This window comes from Vanacampus margaritifer, chromosome 9 (assembly GCF_051991255.1).
Source record: "Vanacampus margaritifer isolate UIUO_Vmar chromosome 9, RoL_Vmar_1.0, whole genome shotgun sequence".
Lineage (NCBI taxonomy): Eukaryota > Metazoa > Chordata > Actinopteri > Syngnathiformes > Syngnathidae > Vanacampus > Vanacampus margaritifer.
In genome coordinates, this window is record NC_135440.1 from 25,252,662 (window position 1) to 25,274,978 (window position 22,317).

The window sequence follows — 22,317 nt, forward strand, 5'->3', positions numbered from 1 at the left end:
TCATGTAGCTAAAAGTGTCACCAGCACGGCCTCCAAACAGGACCTGACGTGTGATTATTGCTGGATTATGTTTTTTATGTTTAGTGTCACTTTGACGCTGAAGCTCAAGCACAGTCTTTTTGTCGCGTCGCGTTACAAGCTCTTTGCTTTACCCAATATTATAATACATGGACCTTTTTTTGTTTGTTTAAGTCTGACGTCCTATCATTAGGAATTACGTTCAAGACTTTTTAGGGAACATGTTTGAGCATAGTGACCAAATATTTAGAAGTTGTCTAATGGAAGTGTTTGGACTTTTTTCTTCTTCTTTTGGGTCATTTACTTCTTTTTGAGCCCTGTATTTCGACCTTGATTTCCTCTTGAGGTTAAAGTAAACTCTTCCATTATTCACCTTTCTGTATTATTTTTTTTTATCGTACTGTATTTCTTTCTTATCCTGGCGTTGTGCCTTCACTCTCGTATTCCGGGGCGGTCCGTCACAATGGACGCCGGGGTTACAAGCATGGAAATTCATTCCTCACCGAACCCGGTGCCAGAAAACATGACAATAGTGACTCAGCAATTGCATGCTCGCTGCGTACTGTAGATGCTGGCGATCCTCAAGTATTATTTGACGCTCTTCTGGCACCAACCGCTTTAAATGCCTTTGCGTGCTCAAATACGTATGACGATGCCTGCATTTATCCGGTGTGACGTTGCCTTGTCCTTTTTGTATACCTTTTTTTTTTATATATAAACAACTGTTTGATATGTGTGAAGGTATATGTGTCTTAAAAAAAAACAAAAAAAAAACATTTATCCCCATTTGAAAAAATAAATGAATAAAATGTTCTTGGATGTTTTTGATTTATTTCACTGCATTCGGTGCCCGTTCGCATGACTAACAGTGTCTTGTGATGGCGTGACAAGCACAAAACGTGCCACCCCCCCCACCCCCACCCACGCTTCAATGACGAAAACGCACCACGTTGTCAGCGGGACCCCACGCGTCTCGTATCAGTCGCCGCCAGCCATGCGTTGCACTGATAATGACGACAACGTATGTGCGCGTCTTGGAATGTTTACATTCTATAATTTGTTTACATGTGTCTATTGCAGTGTGACAATAATCAAAAGCCATCGGTTGGCCTGGATTTGGTCACTGTTGTGTTGTCAGGTTTTTTGGCAAACAGTATACACAGAAGTTGCATATTTGAGCCAAGTCTATCTGCACGTCATCCACTACAAAACATCCTGAAAGTTACCTGACCATGAACTGAAAATACTATCTGGTGTCTTATGTGCCGAAGAGTTGGTTTTTTTTTTTTCTTGTGTTTATTTTATCTGTCTAGCAAGAAGAAAAACCTGAGTGAGAAAAGCAGATAAAGAGCTGAGATGACAGCTGTGTGACGGAGGAGGAGGTGGTGGTGGGGGGGGGTCTTGAAGCTCAAACACATACGTAACACATCAGATGTAAAAGCTGGACTGCACCAGCAGAGAAAAGCAGCAAGAGACGTCCAAATGCTAAAAATGAGTGAAACTCCAAGTGGGCTTCAGGTAGGACAGAACAAGTTCTTGTGTATGTTTAGTATTCGCTATATAAGGGTTTTATTTTTGAAAACTGGAAGTCCCTTTTGGCTCTGCTAATGGGCTTCCGTGACCATAACAGTAAGAAGTCAACAAACCTGACAACAGAGGATGTGCTTGATAAACACCATGTGGAATCTGTCAACTGAGTTACTGCAAATAATTAGCTGCTCACTTTTGTCATTGAGCTGCTACTTCATAAAAAAAAATTAAAAAAACGCTGGATGTCACTTTCACATTTTCTTATTAACCAAGATTTTCAAAAGTGCCTTTCAATCATCTAAGCAATTTCTTGAACTCAAATGGAAAATAATTTTTCAATCAGGTAGCTTTTAGTCTTCATGCTAAATGATAAAAAGATTGAACATTGATGCAGGGAAAGTGTCAGTGCTAGTCTTACTAGTCCTCAGTGCAACGTTTGATTAAGTAGATCATAGAATGCAGTTGAGCAGGTTGGAAACTTGGGTAGGATTAAATGGAAGAGTCCTGAAATAGTTCAGGTCCTTTGTGACAATTGGAAGTTTCAAGTCTGATTGAACATGATGTGGAGTCCCTCAAGGGTCCATCCTTGGACTCCCTTTGTTCAGTATGGATATATTATGCTACCCTTGGGTCAAATGCTTCAGTACGCCAATGTTGGCTATCAAGGCAACGCAGATGACCCGAGCTATATTTATTTATCAATGTCCTCGAATTGAACAGTTAGTTGTGTCACTGTCTAAAGCAGTGGTGTCCAAACTCGGTCCTCGGGGGCCGGTAGTCCCGCAGGTTTTGGATATTTCTCTCCTCCAACACAGCTGAAGCTCATCAGCAAGCTCTACTAAGCCTGATAACAATCCTGTTGATTGAAACAGGTGCGTTGGAGCAGGGAAACCTCCAAAACCTGCGGGACTACCGGCCCCCGAGGACCGAGTTTGGACACCACTGGTCTAAAGCAAGTTAACAACAAAATGTCCTTTTCTATATCGTGAGGAAAGAAACTTAAGGTGACAACTTTGGCAATAATATGATAAGAAAAATCACAAAGCTTAGCTGTCAAATACTGATAGCCTCACAGATGCCCAAACGATACCTGAATTGAAATTGAAAAAGGAAGGAACTACATACGTAGCACCATTGCTATCGATAAAGGATTGTCTTCTTTCATATACTTTATAGCCTGAGCTATCAGCACAGCCTTCATCACAGCCAGAACCCGAGATGGGGCTATCCCCATCAGTTCTGTTTCAGCTGAAACTCCCCACCCAAGACCCTGTCGAGGTCCAGCCACAAACCGAGCTGGAGCTTCACAAGTGGCCCCCGCAGCGACTACAAGAGTCCGATCCCGAGTACCAGCAACCCGCTGAACGAACTAAACCGGCGTGGGTAAAGTGCAGCTGTGCTTTGTGTCTCCTCATCTTTTTGTGCGCCATTTTCCTCGGGATGGTTTACTACATACATCATTATCTTCGTCACCAGAACCAGGAAGTTCTTGGTGGGCTCAAACACACACAGAAAACACCTCAAACGCACATATTTTCCGTTGGTCTAAACGTTCTCGCTCTCCTTCCTTGTAGTAGGCCCTTGTGACTCCCCAGCCTGCCAGAGGGCCTCGGTCCATCTTTCCATGTCTGCGGACCCCTTCACGCATCCCTGTGACTACTTCATGTTCTCATGCGGAACTGACAGACCTTCACCTGACCTCCAGGGACACCAGAGAGAAAAATCCAGAAGAGACGTAAAAGAGAAGAGGACATTGGACAGAAAAACTGAACTGCTGAAGTATCTCAGGGAGCTTTTGGGTAAGGAGTCATTAGCCATTTTTCATTATTTAATTTATTTTTTATTTTTTAACAAGCTAATTGAAAACTTTATTGCATCGATGTCCAGAATCAACTAACGGGCTTGCAAGTTCAGCTGCGCAGAAGGCGAAAGGGTTCTATCGCACCTGTTTGGACACCAAATCCTTGGATATCGCTGGAGAGGAGCCTTTCCTTGCACTCATTCACAAAGTGAGTCAAGAATGATACGCAACATGTACAAAAGTATTAAGTATTGGCTGAGTGTTGAAATAAAACCTCAAATAAACGCAAGCATAAGAATTTTATATACCCGTGATAAATGCAATCAGTACTAAACATTTTTTGAAAATATAAGCCTCTAAACAAAGGGTGGAGGTTCAGTGTAAATACATAATAATGCCAAAAAACAGGAAGGGAACATATGTCCAAATATTGGCTAAACGATTAGCAATCGCGATTAGCATTAGCGCACTAGCAATGACCACTACAGGTAAACAAACACTAACTAACTACCATTTAATTCACACACACATCAGTATATCTACATTACACACGTAATACTGTCCTAAAAAATATTTACAGACGATGCTTCAACACAATATTTCATGAGTAAATAAAGGTATTAGCCTATGCTAAACGATTAGCCATCGCGATTAGCATTAGCGCACTAGCAATGACCACTACAGGTAAACAAACACTAACTAACTACCATTTAATTCACACACACATCAGTATATCTACATTACACACGTGATACTGTCCTAAAAAATATTTAGAGACGATGCTTCCAACACAATATTTCATGAGTAAATAAGGGTATTAGCCTATGCTAAACGATTAGCCATCGCGATTAGCATTAGCGCACTAGCAATGACCACTACAGGTAAACAAACACTAGCTACCATTTAGTTCACACCCACATTATTATATCTACATTACACACATAATACTGTCCTAAAAATCATTTACAGACGATGCTTTTAATGTGTTAACAAGGGTATTTATTAGCCTGTGCTAAATGGTTAGCAATCGCTTCATATTTACACTTGTATTCACTTTGACTTTCCCTGTGGCTGCAGCTTGGAGGTTGGTCAGTGTCGGGCCAGTGGAACCAAAGCGACTTCAACTCCACCCTCAGCGTGCTGATGAGAGACTACGCCACATTCCCCTTCTTCAACGTCTACGTCAGCGAAGACCCCACGGACACATCCGGCAAAGAGACCAAACGATACATACAGGTCAGTCTTCTAAATTGATATTGCCTCGGGCACACCGCACCATGTTGACGCCGCCGCTCTGCCGACAGATCGATCAGCCTGACCTGCTGATCCCGATCGAATGGAACAATGAGACTAAGAAGTCTCAAGTTATAAGGGAGGTTGGTGAAATGACACACTCGCTCGTCTCCTCGCCGGGATACTTACGCACTCTTGCTCCTCGTCCTCGCATAGACGCTGCGTCCTTTCTTGGCTTCGTGCGATAGGTACCTGGCCCTTCTGGGGGCCCCGCCGGGCAGCGCCATGATCCACGTTAGCGCGTTCACCTTGCTGTCATCCGAGCTGGCCGTGGCCGTGGCACCTCTAAGGCATCGTAAAGCCAAAGGGCAGCTCTCTCAACGCTTGACCATCAAGGAGCTGCAGGTAAAGTCCATGACGACAGTCCAGTTATGTGCATTGTAGCTGCTTTTGGCTTACGGAGATCCCCCAGGAACGTAACCCTGCCCCATGTAAATATCCCAATTCCACAGCGTAAAGCCCCAGCTGTTGACTGGCTGGCTTGCCTGCAGGCTGCGTTCCGTTCACAGCCGCTCACCAAAGACGACCACGTCCTCCTGCACAACTTGCCTTACATCGTACAGATGTCCCACATCATCAGCAACTGGATCACCGGGCACGAGCTGAGCGCCAGGTACTGTAAGTGACCCACAACGCGCCTCCCCTCACGCGCTTCCCGTGCTTTTAGTCTCTGACCCGCTGTCATTGTGCTCAGTGGCCCCCTCCACACCTTCATGTTGCTCAACTTGCTGCACACCCTCCTGCCCGCCCTGGACTCCAGATTCTCGGACACGGCCAATAATTTGTCGGTGGTTCTGGGCCCCGTGGAGGCGAGGCAGCGCGATCTTGACTCAAGAACGGGCGCTTTGAGTGAGGTCTTTGCGACAGCTCCTCGCTGGAAACGCTGCATGCTGGAAACGGAGCGAGGCTTTGACGGGGTTCTGGCACATCTGTTTAGAGAAAACGTCGCCAGTGGGGAGGTGAGGAGACGTCGCGCGGATGTTACCAGCGCATTAAAACCCTGGAGAACCCACGGGGTCAAATTTGGCCCCTATAAATTCTGCTACTCAAATAACAAAGACCTTTATTTTTTTCCCGCATTAAAACCCTGGAGAACGCACGGGGTCAAATTTGGCCCCTATAAATTCTGCTACTCAAATAACAAAGACCTTTATTTTTTTCCCCCCTATTAAAACCCTGGAGAACCCACGGGGTCAAATTTGGCCCCTATAAATTCTGATACTCAAATAACAAAAACCTTTATTTTTTTCCCCCCATTAAAACCCTGGAGAACCCACGGGGTCAAATTTGGCCCCTATAAATTCTGCTACTCAAATAACAAAGACCTTTATTCCCCCCCCCCCCCATTAAAACCCTGGAGAACCCACGGGGTCAAATTTGGCCCCTATTAATTCTGCTACTCAAATAACAAAGACCTTTATTTTTTTTCCCTCATTAAAACCCTGGAGAACCCACGGGGTCAAATTTGGCCCCTATAAATTCTGCTACTCAAATAACAAAGACCTTTTTTTTTTTTCCCCAGCAGTGATTTTGTCCCTGTGTTCTTTTTTCCATTGGCCAAAGTGTGTTTGTACATTCAAAATCCAGTTCTAAAATGCAACAAATGAAACAAAAAAATTATATTGTTCAATGTAGCTGTGTATTTGATTGATTATTTTCTTAAATTCTAAATAGTTTACTGACAGTTTTTGTTATTCTGATTTTTCAAAATGATACCCCTAAATCCCCAAAGGGTCAAATTTCGCCCTAATCCTAAATTAGGGAATAAATTGGAAAAAAACATATATTTTGGTGTTCAGTGAATTTATAGCAGTCATTTAATGTATAATCCATAATTTTCCAAAGAAGAAAAGGGTTCTTGGGTTCTCCAGGGTTAAAATGAGATATTTCGACTCAACGTCTTTATTGTCGGACAGGCAGAGGAGCTTATTGAAAATATTCTGTCCTCCGTCAAGTCCCAACTCCACAAACTCAAGTGGAGCGACCAGAAGGCTCTCCAGTTTGTTATGAGAAAGGTGATTTAGAGCACAAGTTTGCCTTTGAACCTCACAATGGAGATAAATAATGGCTTTTCTGCCTTCAGGTTCAGTCTGTAACTTCAAGATTTGTGACTACAAAAGAAAAATCCAGTGAGGCTGAGCTTGACCTGCTTTATTCAGAGGTAAATTCATTCCCGTAATAGACTGCTCACGCTATGCGCCGGAACGGTGTCTCGAGCTGTGAAATTAGAAAATAAATTCCTCTAAAATGAAAGTGAGACAAAAAAAACAGATGCTTCATTTGTTTATCTATTTGTGCATTAGTTATTGTGCTACTTCCTGGTTAAGGTCAGAAGCTTTCAGGAATCTACCATTTCATAGTAAAACATCCAAAATAGAAAATTCCACAAAACAAAAATTGCAGACAGATGTTTTTGTGTGTGTTTTTTTTTTTTGTCCATCCATGCAGCCTTTTATCAGGCCCACTTCACGGTTCATGGAGGGTGAGAGGAATGTACTTTTTTTTCCCTCTCAGGCTGGGGGGCACACAGTTCCGTCATAATGCTTAACATCAAAATGAATTACTCCAATTGCAGAAAAAAATAGCACCATCATGTTTGTTTCTTTTTGTCCGTCTCCATTTTTCGATAGCAGGCTACTTCCTGGTTTGTAGTTTTTAGATGTAAACTCTTAGAAATGAATCCATTATTATGACTGAAAGGGGAAAACTCAATTCCCCAAACTAAAGTGGAAAAAATTCTTAAGCGTCATATTAGAATTGTTTTTCCATTTGTATCTCTGTACAGTATTTGTACTTTTGTTTTTTGTCCGCCCCCCTCCATTGTGACTTGGTGGAGCTCATAAGCGTCATATGACCAAAAGTCCAAAAATGAAGAACCTTATTGACTCCACATTTGTACCATTTCAGATGTCCGTCAACCTCAACAGCTTCTTCTCAAACTACCTGCAGCTGCTGTCCTTGTTGCAAAAGAGGCGCATTAGACTATTGCATGAGGGCCTCGATGGCGCCGATATGTACGTTTCTCATTTGCATACAATGCAAACGTCATACGATGTACAGTCATACAAAACTTTTTTTGTTTTTTTGCTTTTCAGTCTGTCCATCACGCCATCTCTTCGGGGCAATGAGCTGATCATTCCCATGGGAAATTTTATCCCTCCTCTCTTCCATCCCACATACCCCAGGTATGGAATTAGCGTTTGTATAATTATGTTGTGTAACATTTTGTGATGTATTTTTAGTGGTGTTTATAAGAATGGTAACTGAAAGTCTCCCTGGGAAGAGTAGAAACTGTAAAACTCCTAAAGGGGACCAATGCTACATTTTCTTCCACTTGAAAATGTTTGTCAAAACACCACATGGCTTATAACTTATCAAATGAATGTTCAGCAAATACACAAGCGTTGTGTTTATATTTTTGTTTACTGACAAAACAAATATGTTAGTTATTTGCATTAGTTAACACTGAACAGCAAATTTTAATCGGAGATGGCTTACGTGTCCCTAAATGGATTTTAGACGCTGACTGGAGTAACATGTTGAACTTGGTTACTTTTAAAATCAAGTAATCAGCAAAGTAACTAAGTTGCATTTTAAAGCAAGTAATCAATACAGTAACTAAGGGACTTTTTAAGCAAGTAATCAGCAAAGTAACTAAGTAAATTTTTAAGCAAGTAATCAGCAAAGTAACTAAGTAAATTTTAAAGCAAGTAATCAATAAAGTAACCAAGTTGTATTTTAAAGCAAGTAGTCAATAAAGTAACCAAGTTGCATTTTTAAAGGAAATAATCAATAAAGTAACCAAGTTGCATTTTTAAAGGAAGTAATCAATAAAGTAGCCAAGTTGCATTTTAAAGCAAGTAATCAATACAGTAACTAAGGGACTTTTTAAGCAAGTAATCAGCAAAGTAACTAAGTAAATGTTTAAGCAAGTAATCAGCAAAGTAACCAAGTTGCATTTTAAAGCAAGTAATCAATAAAGTAACCAAGTTGTATTTTAAAGCAATTAATCAATAAAGTAACCAAGTTGCATTTTAAAGCAAGTAGTCAATAAAGTAACCAAGTTGCATTTTTAAAGGAAATAATCAATAAAGTAACCAAGTTGCATTTTAAAGCAAGTAATCAATAAAGTAACCAAGTTGCATTTTAAAGCAAGTAATCAATAAAGTAACCAAGTTGCATTTTTAAAGCAAGTAATCAATAAAGTAACCAAGTTGCATTTTTAAAGGAAATAATCAATAAAGTAACCAAGTTGCATTTTAAAGCAAGTAATCAATACAGTAACTGAGGGACTTTTTAAGCAAGTAATCAGCAAAGTAACTAAGTAATTTTTTAAGCAAGTAATCAGCAAAGTAACCAAGTTGCATTTTAAAGCAAGTAATCAATAAAGTAACCAAGTTGTATTTTAAAGCAATTAATCAATAAAGTAACCAAGTTGCATTTTAAAGCAAGTAGTCAATAAAGTAACCAAGTTGCATTTTTAAAGGAAATAATCAATAAAGTAACCAAGTTGCATTTTAAAGCAAGTAATCAATAAAGTAACCAAGTTGCATTTTAAAGCAAGTAATCAATAAAGTAACCAAGTTGCATTTTTAAAGCAAGTAATCAATAAAGTAACCAAGTTGCATTTTTAAAGCAAGTAATCAATAAAGTAACCAAGTTGCATTTTTAAAGCAAGTAATCTAGCTAAGTTACTTTTTCAAGGTGAGCGCTGCAACGCTGTTTTGAAGTGTGTATCAAAATCCCTTCACATTAGTCAGTATCTAAGAAGTAGCTTTCACTTTCAAAAAGGCATCAAAATGAGGTTAGCAGTTCTATAGAAACAGAATAGAAAAAAAAAAAATCTAATAAAAAATGTTTTTTCTCGCAGTTGGCATGCAGCTTGGATGTTCAAAATGTGCATTCCTGAGCCATAAAACTGACATTTGCTTCCTTTATCAACCAGAGCAATGAATTACGGCGTGATGGGTTTCCTTCTGGCCAAAGACCTCCTTCACGTGCTTCTACCTGACAGTAAGAAGACTTTCCATGAAATCTGAATCCTGTATTGATGCCCCGTGACGACAATTTTGTGGTGTTTTTGGTAGTTTACTCCCAAAGTGAGACGGTGCGTGCTGTGGGCCAGTGCGTGTGGTCCCGCTACCGTTCGGTGACCAACGGGACACTTTCGATACCCGCCGCTCAGCAGCAAGAAGTGTGGGTTCAGTTTTCGGCGCTGCAGATAGCACTGGAGGTCTGACATGAACGTTTTTTTTTTGTTTTTTGTTTTTTTTACTGCACAGGTGTAAGAGAATAACTATAGGTTTTGTTTGACAGGCGTATCAGAAAAGTTTGAAGAAGCAGCCGGCAGACGCGTCCATCTCGGGATTCTCACACACGCGTCTGTTTTTTATAGCATTCTCTCAGGTACTTCTATTTTTCTACCGGCCAACTCACTTTACAGGGCTGGCTTTAAAATAAAATGTGTGACTTCAGATTTTGTTTTTAGACATGTTTTGCCCTTTGTTTTGTTTTTTCCTTCTGGGATTTGTACTATTTCTTTTTTTTTTTGCATCACTTCAACATCCATAAAATTAATAGAATATTAATATTTTTTTTATTCAAATTATTAAAAAAAATAAAAAAATCCTTTACACTTTATTCAAAACATCTGTAAATAGAGATGAGCTGTCAAATTGAATGGATTGAAGTCGAACCTCGGCTCACGTGTTTGCCTGTAAATGACTCCACTCATGCTGTCTGCTCCTTAGCAGGATTTAAGAAAAATATAAGGCAGTGGGTAAAAAAAAAAAAAAAAAAAAAAAAGAAGACATTGCTCCTGTATGGGAGGAGCACAATATGGATTTTTGGGGGGAAAAAACCCCTGGCACATGAGTACACAATAGTGGGTATTGGGTAGGGGACATTCCAGCCCCGTCTATTCCACCCAGTCCGATCGGACAAAGACTGGCAAAAGTATATCAATTAAAAAAAATAAAAAAGTTTTCTTAGCGGCTTTGCACAAAAGTTGCTAAATATAGCAACAGACGCTAATTTGGCAACACTGATTCTTTTTTTTGTAATGTATCTTATAAAAACATCCCGACAAACCCCAAACGAATCGATTTATCATCTCATCAACGCTCACGTGTCCTCTCCCCGCAGGTCAACTGCGACGCGGACCGCTATCACCACCTGATGCCTTTCGAGCCGTCCTTCCTCGTCACAGCCATTTGTGCCAAATCTCACCTTTGTCCCACAAACCTGCGATGCCCCAAAACAACTCAGCGCTATTCGTCGCACGGATGCTGAATGTGTTGAAACGAGACGTATGATGCATTTCATTTCACAATTCAAAACAGTTCTAGGGTGTTTTAATAACATATTTATAACTTGTCTTGCTGAAATTAGCCCGTTTGAGGGGCCGGCCCTGTCTCATGCTGCCCCCAAATACCGCTTGGCCAATGGCAGGTCGGGTGGTCGTTACCATGGCGAACGGTGGGAAGGATCTCGACAGGCGAGTGTGCGAGGTTCCGGACGGCACTCGGGGTGCGTTACGGAAGGCACTGTGTGTGTCACATGGACACGTTGCAAAACTCGAATACCACCGGCGTCACATTGACAACTTCAACGAGCAATCAACAAGTGCAGAAGCTAGCCATAAGCTAATGCCGTTAGCATCCATCACAACCTTTGCAGCTCTGTTTACCTCGCATGTCTCCCATGCTTATCTGAAGCTAGCAACAGTAACGCTGTTAGCTAATGCTAATCTATGTTCTCTGCAGCTCCGCTTACCCTCTAGCTTTGACATGACAGTGCTTGGACCGCTGCTTGAAAGTGACTCGTTTGCTCTGGAACTGGCCAGCCGAGCTGGCAAGTCATTGGCGGAGAAAATAGCTCGCTAACACACAGTTTCAGAAATAGGCAGATGACTAAAGATGACAAATATTTGGATAGAAACAATAAAAAGGCTGATTTTTTTTTTAAGAACATTACAGGTATAACCTTCACTGCGCTGTAACTTTGTGTACATAAGCAAACTGTTGTTACATTCATACAAGTGTAAGATGTGTAAGGTGACTATTTTGTTTTACGAGCCTTGTTTGCATTCTGTATTATTTTCACATTTCTGTTGGATGTTCTCTTGTAAAATAAACTGTCATGGTCCAGTCAAAGAAATGGTTCACTAGCATTTACTTTAACCAGCAGTATAAAAAAAGAAGACATTTAAACCCATTTGTATTCATTTCTCATACAAATTCCACGACTTTGATGCAACCGGCACAGTTACGGGAACTATCACTGTAGAAAAATGTTTGTGTAATAACATTATTATCCTACGAAATAGGATCCACGTAATGTCCACGCATGGGAAATTTAACTCATTCACTGCCATTCACGGCTATAGACGTCAAAAATGAATTTGAACTATTTCTATTAGTTTAACTTTTTTTTCACTTTTGTTAACAGTATGAAAACCTAGACGAAAATTATTGTACATTTAGAACAGATATAACATTTTTTGATTAATTGTGAGTTAACTATTGAAGTCATGTGATTAATTACAATTACAAATTTTAATCACCTGATTTTTAATAATCTTTTCTTTAAAAATAAAATAAAAGATTATTAAAAAAAAAAAGAAATCTAGGTTTTCATACTCTTGTTAACAAAAGTGGGGGAAAAGGTTTAACTAATAGAAATAGTTAAAATGAATTTTTGACGTTTATGGACGTCAATGGCAGTGAATGAGTTAAACAACTTCCATCATGTGCAACAAGTCCATAAAAAAAAAAACAACTGCCCAATCAGCAGCGGGCCAACGTTGATCACAAGACACCCCAAACTTCCTCAAAAGCCGAACACATCTTAGCACAGGTGAGTGCAGCAGACAGTGGATAATTACTGATGGACACCGTCTTCTCTGTGTAGTCGACATTCACCTGCAAAAAAAAAAAAATGATGAGTAAAACACCCGGATTCTCACTAGAGATGCGCGCACACACACCAAAAAAAGTGTGACTCACTGCTCCGTGTGCAAAAGCACCGATCACCACGGCGGCCGGCCCCTCTGGGACCACGGTGCGGGGGCAAACGGCCTCTCCAGCGGAGAAGGAGGTGGAGATGCGCGGGCAGCCGGGGGGCAGGTGGTCCGACACGGGATTTTTGATCATTCTCAGGAGCCTCTGAGGACCGTCAGACGCTCGCACGCTCAGCTTGTGCAGCAGCTGAACTGAAAGTGGAAATGAGTGGAAATACTTTGAGTATAATTTATTTGTTTGTTAGAAACTACATGCAACGAGTACCTTAAAAACCTTCTCAGTTATTGTTCTATAGTGTTTAGAACTTTACCCATAAGACCACAGAAGCGCGGAAAGGTTCTTGGGATGCGCGTCTGTGGGTTGATCTCTATTAAGGCGTTTTTCTCAGTGTGGATGTAAACCTGCAGCAGGCCGGCTCTGTTCAGTGGACTGTCCATCAGCATGAGAAGACACTAGTGGAAGAAAAAGAAAATACAATGTTGTCATGCTTCATGAACATGAATCCTGACAAATATGATTACCTGATGTGTGATATCCGGTCTTATATTTCCTGGATTTCTTCCATTTTTGATTATGATATTTTTGTGTTGGTCGCAGTTCAACAATTCAAACGTTTTCCCAGCCTGCAAGTTTAAAACTTATATAATTATAAAAAAAAAAAACAGCAATCCTGTTAATATATATAGTAGCTTTATGTAATGCTATCTGTATGTGATAACACTCTCAATCCCAGCGAGTAAAGACAGCCTGTGACGTCAACATAAACTAGCGAAAAGTTTTACCTTGACGGTCTCAAGCGAGGCACCCTCCAGAACAACAACAAGTCGTCTCTCCGCCATGCGATCGTGCAGGCTGCGAAGATGTTTGGCTGGTTTTGGTTCATATTCGTCCAGATGTTCCAGGCCACGCTTCTTTCCGTCGGGGGCCGCCATCTTGCCTTCTCCTGTGCCCAACGCGGTCGCATGATGTAAACGTCACAACGAGGCACGCGCAAGCCAAAATTAATTTATTTTAAAAAACGTATATACATCTCACTGACTGATTGATCTACACGAGCTTGTGAATTATATTTCATTTGTTATTTCAAAAATACATGTCTTTCTGAAGCTAAGAATTTGATAGCGCGAGCGTGTGTGACATCATAGTTTGCGTCACTCACGTGCGCCGGAAGTTCTTCTCAACGTGTTGTCGGGAAATTCACGTGTGATCTTTTCATCCAACTTTTTGCTATCAGGAGTCGAATAAGGCGTAAGTGAAACATTGTTGTTGATGTTTTGGCACAGAATATGGTTGGCGCTTCAACAGTGTTGCGGATGTTAATGTGCACTCGTATTTATGACATTTACTGTTGATTTTTGCAAACAGCTAAAGCGTCTAGCCCCTGCTCGATTAATGCACATTCCGTCAAATGGTATGAATTCCAACATGTAGTCAGTTTGAACGTTATGTGCATAAATAACACATGTGGACAATACCAACATGTAGTAAGCTTCAACGTTAAGTGCATAAATAACGTGTGGAAATTGTGGTCACGATGTGAATTTATGTACGTATTGCTTTATTTATCTATTTATTACTGATTTTTGTATGTATTTTAGTTCATTTTTACTTACTTACTCCAAGTTACCAAATACTAAACTCTGCATATCTTTTACTATAAAAAATAATGTCTCAAATGTTTGCCATTTGACGCAAGCAGGTTCCATTATAATTTAATTATATAGACTTTAACTAGTAGTTGTACATTTAAATGTAAATATGCTGTATTACACTGCCTGAGCTGTGTAAAAATCTTACTTTACAATGATAACGATGCTCCGTATTATTGATTTGACAATAGATTTATAATTGTCGCTTTGTACAATTGCTTTGCATCACACTGACAAACCTTTATATATTCTTCTCCACTAGTACAGTATTGGTAAATAAGATTATGAGAAAATGTATTTGATTCAATTGCTAAAGCTTGCAACACTGATAATTGATAACACAATATAAGTCAATTAAATGCAATGATAAAAATAAAAAAAAATACTTAACCCAATCGCAATATCAGATCTTAGATTCATTAACAAGAAGATTGCATTTTCATTGGTTGTTATTTTGCTCAGGTGCTGAGCATACGGTATGTTTTGGTCTTTTCAAGGTGTCCTTGTAGTGTGGAATCATGGGCCGTAAGTTGGATCCCACCAACAAGGTAAAGCGAGGTCCCGGGAGGAAAGCCAGAAAACAGAAAGGGGCGGAGACTGAGTTAGCCAAGTTTATAAAAGATGGTGAATATGTGCTTTTTTTATGATTATACTATAAGAAAATTTCAATTTCACTGACTTTGGCTGTCTTCCTGCAGATGAATCGGAGCCAAAACGTAATTCAAGAAGAGCCAGGAAAAGGTCAAATAATGTTGGATTCCATGACATGAGTATACTATATGTTCATTTGCACCATACTCATTCATGTCATAATTTGTTTTTACAGGAATGCAAAAAGAGTCGCCAACAATTTGCCAAAGGGTAAAGAGGCTGCTGAGGGGCAAGCTAAGAAAAGTAACGACAACATTATTCCTTTTCAAATTCAAGATTCCGTAAATGGCTTTTAAATGGCTGCATGTTTTGTCTCTGAAGCCTTCACAGATGAGAACAGTAAATGGCTGACGCCGGCCAAGAGGAAGCGCAAACTGGACCAACCTGACAGCGAGGATGACAGCGACGAGCACTGGGAAGACGAAGACGATTATGACGAGGAGAAGGCTGAAGTTGAAGAGCCGCCGCAGCAAAAGGAGAAGGAGGGAAAGAACCAAGCAAAGATGAACACGCAACTTGGAATGAAAGAACTGGAGGAGGAGGATGAAGACGACGACGATGATGATGAAGAAATGGTCGATGACTACGGTGCACTTGATGAAGAGGAAAGTGACGAAGAGGAGGTACGGGAAATGAAACATGTCCAACTATTTAATGTTTAAGTGCTTTTTGCACGACTTGTTGACTAAAAAGGAGCTGAACGGCAAAATTCACAACAGGTGTTTTATTCCCACTTGTTTCATTTTTTTAGCTTCTTCCTATTGAGCGCGCAGCCAAGAAGCAGAAGAAGCTGAAGCAAACTATGGGGCTCGAGAGTGATGATGATGATGACGATGAGGAGGAGGAGGAGGAGGAGGAGGAGGAGGATGACGATGACGACAAAGATGGCGATAAGAAGTCCGATGAGGATGAGGATGAAACAGTTCAGACCAACATAGACGACTTAGATCAATTTAGACTTCCTGGGCCCGAGGAGAGTGAGAAGGAAGGTGAGTGCAAATGACCATACATGCTTAATAGTGTATGCATTGGCCTATTTTTATCCAATTTTTAGAATTGTCAATTGGATAACAGCAATAATAATCAATTCTAAAAGTACTTAAATAGCTACAAACACTCCGTAATCCTGGACAAAATAATGCGGCTACCACTTTAGTCTTTTCTACTTAACTCATTCACTGCCATTGACAGCTATAGACGTCAAAAATTAATTTGAACTATTTCAATTAGTTTTCCACTTTTGTTAATAAGAGTATGAAAACCTAAAAAAAAAAATCAATATCGTACATTTAGAACAGATATAAAATTTGTGATTAATCGTGGGTTAATTATTGAAGTCATGTGATTAATTACAATGAAAAAATATATTTACCTAAAGAAAAGATAGCAAAAAATTAGGGGCGTCGGGCCATTAAAATATTAATTGTAATTAATCGCATGACTTCACTAGTTAACTCACGATTTTTCACAAATTTTATATCTGTTCTAAATGTACAATGAAAAAATTCTAGGTTCACTCTTGTTAACTAAAGTGGAAAAAATGTTTAACTAATAGAAATAGTTCAAATTAATTTTTGACGTCTATAGCCGTCAATGGCAGTGAATGAGTTAATAGTCATTTTTTTCCTCAACAATCCTCCATTTTAGCACAAAAAAGGTCATAAAAAGCCAAATATTCCACTGAGCTGATATATAATGATGTTTTATAATACAACCCTCTTCTTCCGTTTGCCACCCGCACAAAACAGGAGTCCTGCCTGTCGACCTGAAGACGATCCACCAGAGAATAAAGGACAACATCGACGTCCTTTGTAACTTTACGTCAAAAAGAGAGCCGGGGAAAGCGAGAGGAGCGTACATCGCTCTGCTGAAAAAGGATCTTTGCACCTACTACAGCTACAACGAGTTCCTCATCGAAAAGTTCATCGACCTCTTCCCTGTCTCGGAGGTGCGTGCTCGGAAAACTGTTGTGCCTTGACTTGCAAGCAAAATTGAAGATGCGAGCGCTCGACGGTGCCTGTGAACTCGGCTCGCGTCGTAACGGGCAGCGGTTTGGCAGATGGTGAAAAATTCTGTTTATCGGCACTCCCAGTTGAAGTTTCATGTCAAACTAAAACAAAGTGTAAAATAACCGCATAATTTTGCCTTAGGAAAGTCTGCTAGCGTAATGCTAACACACAATACAGTCCAAATCTGATATTCGAACACAAATGAAGCAGAAATGTATAAGGACAATATAACAATACTCAGAGGCATGAACTTTTTTTTTTATCCCTTTGCAAAAAAAAAACGTTTTTTTCACGTGTCTAATGCATGGATAGACATAGTATGATACTGCCCCCTTGTGGCCAAGTTGCACAATTCCATTAATTTGAATGTGGAAAGCTTATTTGACGAGCGTGCCATCACGTGATGGATTTTAACGCGGATATTTTTCTCACTAACAGTTGGTGGAGTTCCTTGAGGCCAATGAAGTTCACAGACCTGTCACCATTCGGACCAACACTTTGAAAACCAGGAGGCGGGACCTCGCTCAGGTAAATGCGCGCATGGCAGGGGCTTAACTCTTTGACTGCCAGACGTTTTCAGAAACGGGTTGTCGCCAGTGCCAGCCGATTTAAGCATTTTGAGTGATCTTTCAAGGTCCACAGAAAATGTTGTGTTTGGACTATGGAAACACACATACTACCAAATGAAAGATTGGACTCTCAGCTTTCATCAGAAAAAAAAAGTTTGTTTCTACCTTATTCCGTTCTTCAGTAATCAACAATAGAAAATGGTTACTTTCACCGAAATTCTCTCTTTTGAAACAAAAAACGGAGAAAAAGAGCTTTTTGTGAAACAATGTTATTTCATGCACTCTAGTGAATTGTACACTTATTTTTGTCCATGAATGATGCCACAAACACCTAAATAGTGCTTTACTTCTGTAAAACGCTTTCACCAACAATGAAAAAGTGTTTTTTGATTGCAAAATACGTTTATTTCCATTCAACAGTGTAACAATTTGACAAAACAATTTCACAAACTATTTACAAATGTGTGCAACTGTGGTACTACTTACAATTATGTGGATGTTTCAAATACAGTTTTTCCTTTTGTAACGCTCTCCTGCGTGCAAGGAGACGCCAGGACTCGCACAACAGTTTACTTTCACTTTCACATTGGTCCGTTTTGCGTGCAAACGTTACACTTTCTTGACGGCCTTTTTTTCCGGGGAATAAAAAGCAAGTAGCAGACTGAATGACATGAATATGCATTGGACTCTGGGCACTCTCCGTCGTCCGATCGAACGTCCGCCTGTGCGTGCTCGGTTACGCTCCGCGTTACGACACCGTCATAGCCGTCACCGTCTTCTACTGCCGCGTCAATGCTTTCCAACCACGGAGTCACCATCATCTTCATCATCGATGATGATCATCGTCATCAACAATGTGCGCTTTTAGCGATGCTTTTGGTCTTTGAAAAAAACGGCTCTGGCGTTAGCTCCTCGCGACCGGCCGCCATTTTTCCTTTGTTTTCCATTCTGATCTCCTGCTCAACGCTCTAGCTCCGCCTCTACTGACGCCCACCCGATCTTGTCAAAAGAGAGTCATCGCTGCCCTCTAGGGGCCAAAAATAGTCATTAGGCTCACGAGACCTGCTTAAAACTTTCAGGAGAGCTCCGCAAGCCTTCCCAGCACCCATTTCAAAAAAAAAAAAAATGGGAGGACGTCTTTTAACGTCTTTGGCGCTCCTCCGTAGGTTTTTGCAGAACGTCATTTAACGTCTTTGGCAGTAAAAGAGTTAAATGGCATCTTAAATGAAATTTATAAATGAAATTTGTGTTAAGAGAAACATATCCTTCATTGAACAAACAGCTCATTGAATTTAATTTTTATTTTTTATTTTTTAATTAAGGCCCTGATCAACCGAGGGGTGAACTTGGATCCACTGGGAAAATGGTCCAAAGTGGGTTTAGTCATTTACGACTCCTCTGTCCCTATTGGTAAGTTCACCCTCTTGTCAACCATGATGCTAACATGGATATTGCCTTACTATATGGCTTTTATGTTATGACACAGGTGCGACTCCAGAGTACCTGTCTGGTCAGTATATGCTACAAGGCGCCTCCAGCTTTCTGCCCGTCATGGCGCTCTCACCGCAGGAGGGGGAGTCAGTGTTGGACATGAGCGCAGCCCCGGGAGGAAAGACCACCTATATCGGTAACTGCTTTAGTTAGTCGTACACGTTAATTGTCACCCATTGAGATGTCAAAATAAGAGGCTTGATTGACATATTTGTCCGAGGATTATTATTTGGACACTTTCTCCCTCTCACAGCTCAGTTGATGAGGAACACGGGGGTCATCGTCGCTAACGACGCCAACGCCGACAGACTCAAGAGCGTGGTGGGCAACATCCACCGTCTGGGGGTCACCAACACGTTGGTGTGCAACTACGACGGCAGACATTTCCCAAAGGTGATGCCAAAAATAAGCTTCTAGAAATGTTAAGTTGGTACTTATTGTGGTGTAATAAGACTTGTTGAAATGCAGGTCATGGGGGGCTTCGACCGAGTGCTACTAGATGCTCCGTGCTCGGGCACGGGCGTCATCGCTAAAGACCCGGTTGTCAAGACCAGCAAGGTAAATTAGTCTTCATTTTTTTGATATTTGGACACGCACACACACTGGTTATCAGAGTACATAAAGTATTTCGCGTGTATTTTAGGGCAAATAATTTTTCAGTAAACCTTGCTTCATATGGGAAAATAGTGTAATATGACAAGAATGAAGTTGAAATAATACATTAATAAAATTAGAAATAAAAGTAAATTCCACAAGAATAACGTAATTTCAAGTAAATAAAGTTAGATTTGGGTTGAAATATTATGGGTATTATGACAATTTTATGAGGAAAACATTTTTTATGTTAAAAGGATTTGTTTGTAATTTTACAAGGAAAAAATATTTATTTATTTTTATTTATTTTTTTTCTCTTTTCAGGAGAGCTCCGTATTGTTCATTCGATTTGACATCATCATTGCTCTCCTTTTTTTAAAAAAAACAAACAAACAAATCAATTGAAAAAAATTTAATAAATGTTTTTTTTTTTTAAATATATATACATATATATACATAAACTCCATAATTGTAAAATATGATAAATAAATAAAAATGCTCAAAATATCGGGAATAAAATAACTAAAAAATAAAAGAAGAGAAAATATTTTGAGAGTCATTTTTACTAGTTATTGGTAACAGGTTTAACAACCTATAATTTTTTGTCTACAAAAATAAAGTTGTAATATTACAAGGCAAGTCATAATATCAAATGAAAACTTAGTTATAATTATTAGTATTATTAAGTGTAAAAAATGTGACGTTACATTAGAGGTTAAGATTAAAATTTGATGATAATATTTTGTAATTTATCAATAAAAATAGAATAAAATTAAATATTTGATGAGAAAAACGGGACAAATTTGATAAAATCTCAATATGGGAAAAAGTCTAGCATTTAACAAAGACAAAGATACAATTTTAAGAAAGCAAGAAAAAAAATTACTAATAAACTTTTGGCTTTTATTTTTGGTGGTAACTTAAAGACTTTATTCTTGTTACACAGCATCTTTTTCCCCCCCACATTTCTATCGTGGTCCTCTTACTCCTGGTCCGTTACATCAATGTTGCTTACAACGCGTTTGTTGCCTTCCCTGACAGGACGAAGCAGACATCCAGCGCGCCGCCCACTTGCAGAAAGAGTTGCTCCTGTCCGCCATCGACTCCGTCAACGCGGAGTCGACGTCAGGAGGATATCTGGTCTACTGCACGTGCTCCATCATGGTTTGTGTCGCGCGTATGAAAAGAGCGAACTACATACTGTAAGTGCGGTTTGTGTGACAAAATGTGTTGCGCCAGATGGAGGAGAACGAATGGGTGGTGGACTACGCGTTAAAGAAAAGAAATGTCAAATTGGTTCCCACCGGACTGGATTTTGGCACGGATGGCTTCACCAGGTAACAAGGCTGACAAAGTGGTTTTAATTGTGTGTTTTTTTATACAAAACCGTTAAAAACCCAGTTTTTATTTTGTTCCTCTTAGTTCAAAAGCACTGCGACTGACATTTGTGTATTCATTCAGGTTCCGAGAGCGTCGGTTCCATCCCACTCTGCGGCTCACGAAGCGTTTTTATCCCCACTCTCACAACATGGACGGCTTTTTTGTGGCCAAGTTTAAAAAATTCTCCAATGTAATTCCAGCTGCGCCCAAAAAGAACGGTAAACACTTCTCACCACACCATGCTTGGCTTTCAGAGTACAAATTGATTAAGAAATAACTTTTTTTAATGTCGCAAATACAGAAGAAGATGCGGCGGATGCTCCCGAGGCAACGGAGGTGAACAATTCTCCTGACAAAAAAGCGGACAAGACCAAGAAGGGCTTCCCCGGCAAGGCTGGCGGGTCAAAGCAGGAGGCCAAAACAAACGGAACTGCCGCCAAGAAAGGGCCTCGCTTCCAGGCTAAAGGCAAAAAGAACTCGCCTGCTGGACCCAAAAAAGCGAAGATGGCCAAGATGGATGGGGAGACTGTGACGGGGCAGGAGGGCAAGGTGCCGGCGATGGCGGGGAAGAAGGCTGGCAGCAGATTTGAAAAGAAGCAGGCCAACCAGAGGAAAACACCCATGAAAACTAAGAAGAGAATGGGAAAGAAGAACACCTTCAACAAAAAGTTTAAGCCGAAACAAGCAAGATCATAAGCTTCTTGATCTTGAAATGTTTAGGTTATTTAAAAAAAAAAATAAAATAGCTTCGTTGGGTCAAGTTCAAACTATATCGTCACAAAAGATTCAAGCATAGCTAATAAGTACAGACGTGTTTTGTGTTGGGTTTTCTTTTGTATAATGAATAGAAATTGTGTTTGTCCATTGACTGAAATTCGTGAATGGAATTCCTTGTGTAAACCTGCCACAATAAATTTTAAGATATATTCTTTAATCGTTATGCAATGTTTCTGTTTAACTTAAACTTCATCCGTCGTCCAGTTTAATCTATTTTGTATAGTTCTTCTCATTTGGGTGACGGTTCAGCTGGAGCCTCTTCCAGCTAAATGGGTGAGAGTCCGATTGGTTGGACTGGTCACCAACCAATCCCAGGGCACAACTGTTCACACTTATGTATTTAAGAGTTCAATGAACGTTGTGTACTGATAAGTTCATGCACAAAATGCATGGAAGTGAAGTACAGGGAGAACATACAGGGTTTCGAACCCTTTTTAACCCCATATGACTCCATTCCATTTTATTGCTAATTGGGCTTTACCAGAATCATAGCATACCAAACGGCATATAATTGTAACATATGGTGAATTTTCA

The 22,317-nt window shown here is 40.1% G+C and overlaps 4 protein-coding genes across 8 annotated transcripts in view; 3 read left to right on the forward strand and 1 right to left on the reverse strand.

Moving 5' to 3' along the window:
• The window catches only part of zyx (zyxin), an 18,205-nt gene extending 17,374 nt beyond the window's left edge, over nucleotides 1-831 (forward strand). The window contains 1 exon segment of the mRNA XM_077576328.1: nucleotides 1-831. This exon segment is cut by the window's left edge and continues 697 nt beyond it. The gene's annotated coding sequence lies outside the window, so the exon portion shown is untranslated.
• A 140-nt stretch (nucleotides 832-971) lies between these two features.
• kel (Kell metallo-endopeptidase (Kell blood group)) lies at nucleotides 972-11,814 on the forward strand. 5 transcript variants are annotated; one of them, XM_077576323.1, is made up of 18 exons: nucleotides 972-1,536; nucleotides 2,725-3,040; nucleotides 3,123-3,347; nucleotides 3,436-3,557; nucleotides 4,427-4,585; nucleotides 4,654-4,725; nucleotides 4,799-4,987; nucleotides 5,095-5,255; nucleotides 5,337-5,601; nucleotides 6,559-6,657; nucleotides 6,726-6,803; nucleotides 7,550-7,656; nucleotides 7,738-7,827; nucleotides 9,588-9,655; nucleotides 9,730-9,875; nucleotides 9,959-10,048; nucleotides 10,787-10,950; nucleotides 11,033-11,814. In XM_077576323.1, the coding sequence occupies exons 1-17, from the start codon at nucleotides 1,501-1,503 to the stop codon at nucleotides 10,931-10,933; spliced, it is 2,370 nt and encodes a 789-aa protein (XP_077432449.1). In that variant the 5' UTR covers nucleotides 972-1,500; the 3' UTR covers nucleotides 10,934-10,950; nucleotides 11,033-11,814. The 5 variants fall into 5 exon arrangements, with proteins under 5 accessions (XP_077432449.1, XP_077432451.1, XP_077432448.1 ...); XM_077576325.1 differs by having other exon boundaries at nucleotides 2,725-2,931; nucleotides 3,025-3,040; nucleotides 10,787-11,814; XM_077576322.1 differs by having other exon boundaries at nucleotides 10,787-11,814.
• emg1 (EMG1 N1-specific pseudouridine methyltransferase) lies at nucleotides 11,799-13,628 on the reverse strand. Its single transcript, XM_077576338.1, has 5 exons — nucleotides 13,446-13,628; nucleotides 13,185-13,286; nucleotides 12,974-13,115; nucleotides 12,649-12,854; nucleotides 11,799-12,564 (listed from the first exon to the last, which is right to left on the reverse strand). Exons 1-5 carry the CDS (start codon nucleotides 13,593-13,595, stop codon nucleotides 12,451-12,453), a joined length of 714 nt encoding a protein of 237 aa, XP_077432464.1. The 5' UTR covers nucleotides 13,596-13,628; the 3' UTR covers nucleotides 11,799-12,450.
• A 180-nt stretch (nucleotides 13,629-13,808) lies between these two features.
• nop2 (NOP2 nucleolar protein homolog (yeast)) lies at nucleotides 13,809-21,940 on the forward strand. The gene is made up of 16 exons (XM_077576850.1): nucleotides 13,809-13,911; nucleotides 14,810-14,936; nucleotides 15,011-15,053; nucleotides 15,139-15,206; nucleotides 15,285-15,586; nucleotides 15,715-15,952; nucleotides 16,712-16,911; nucleotides 17,411-17,500; nucleotides 18,864-18,951; nucleotides 19,028-19,168; nucleotides 19,286-19,425; nucleotides 19,501-19,590; nucleotides 20,668-20,790; nucleotides 20,866-20,963; nucleotides 21,088-21,224; nucleotides 21,308-21,940. The coding sequence occupies exons 2-16, from the start codon at nucleotides 14,831-14,833 to the stop codon at nucleotides 21,700-21,702; spliced, it is 2,259 nt and encodes a 752-aa protein (XP_077432976.1). The 5' UTR covers nucleotides 13,809-13,911; nucleotides 14,810-14,830; the 3' UTR covers nucleotides 21,703-21,940.
• The last annotated feature ends 377 nt before the right edge of the window (nucleotides 21,941-22,317 follow it).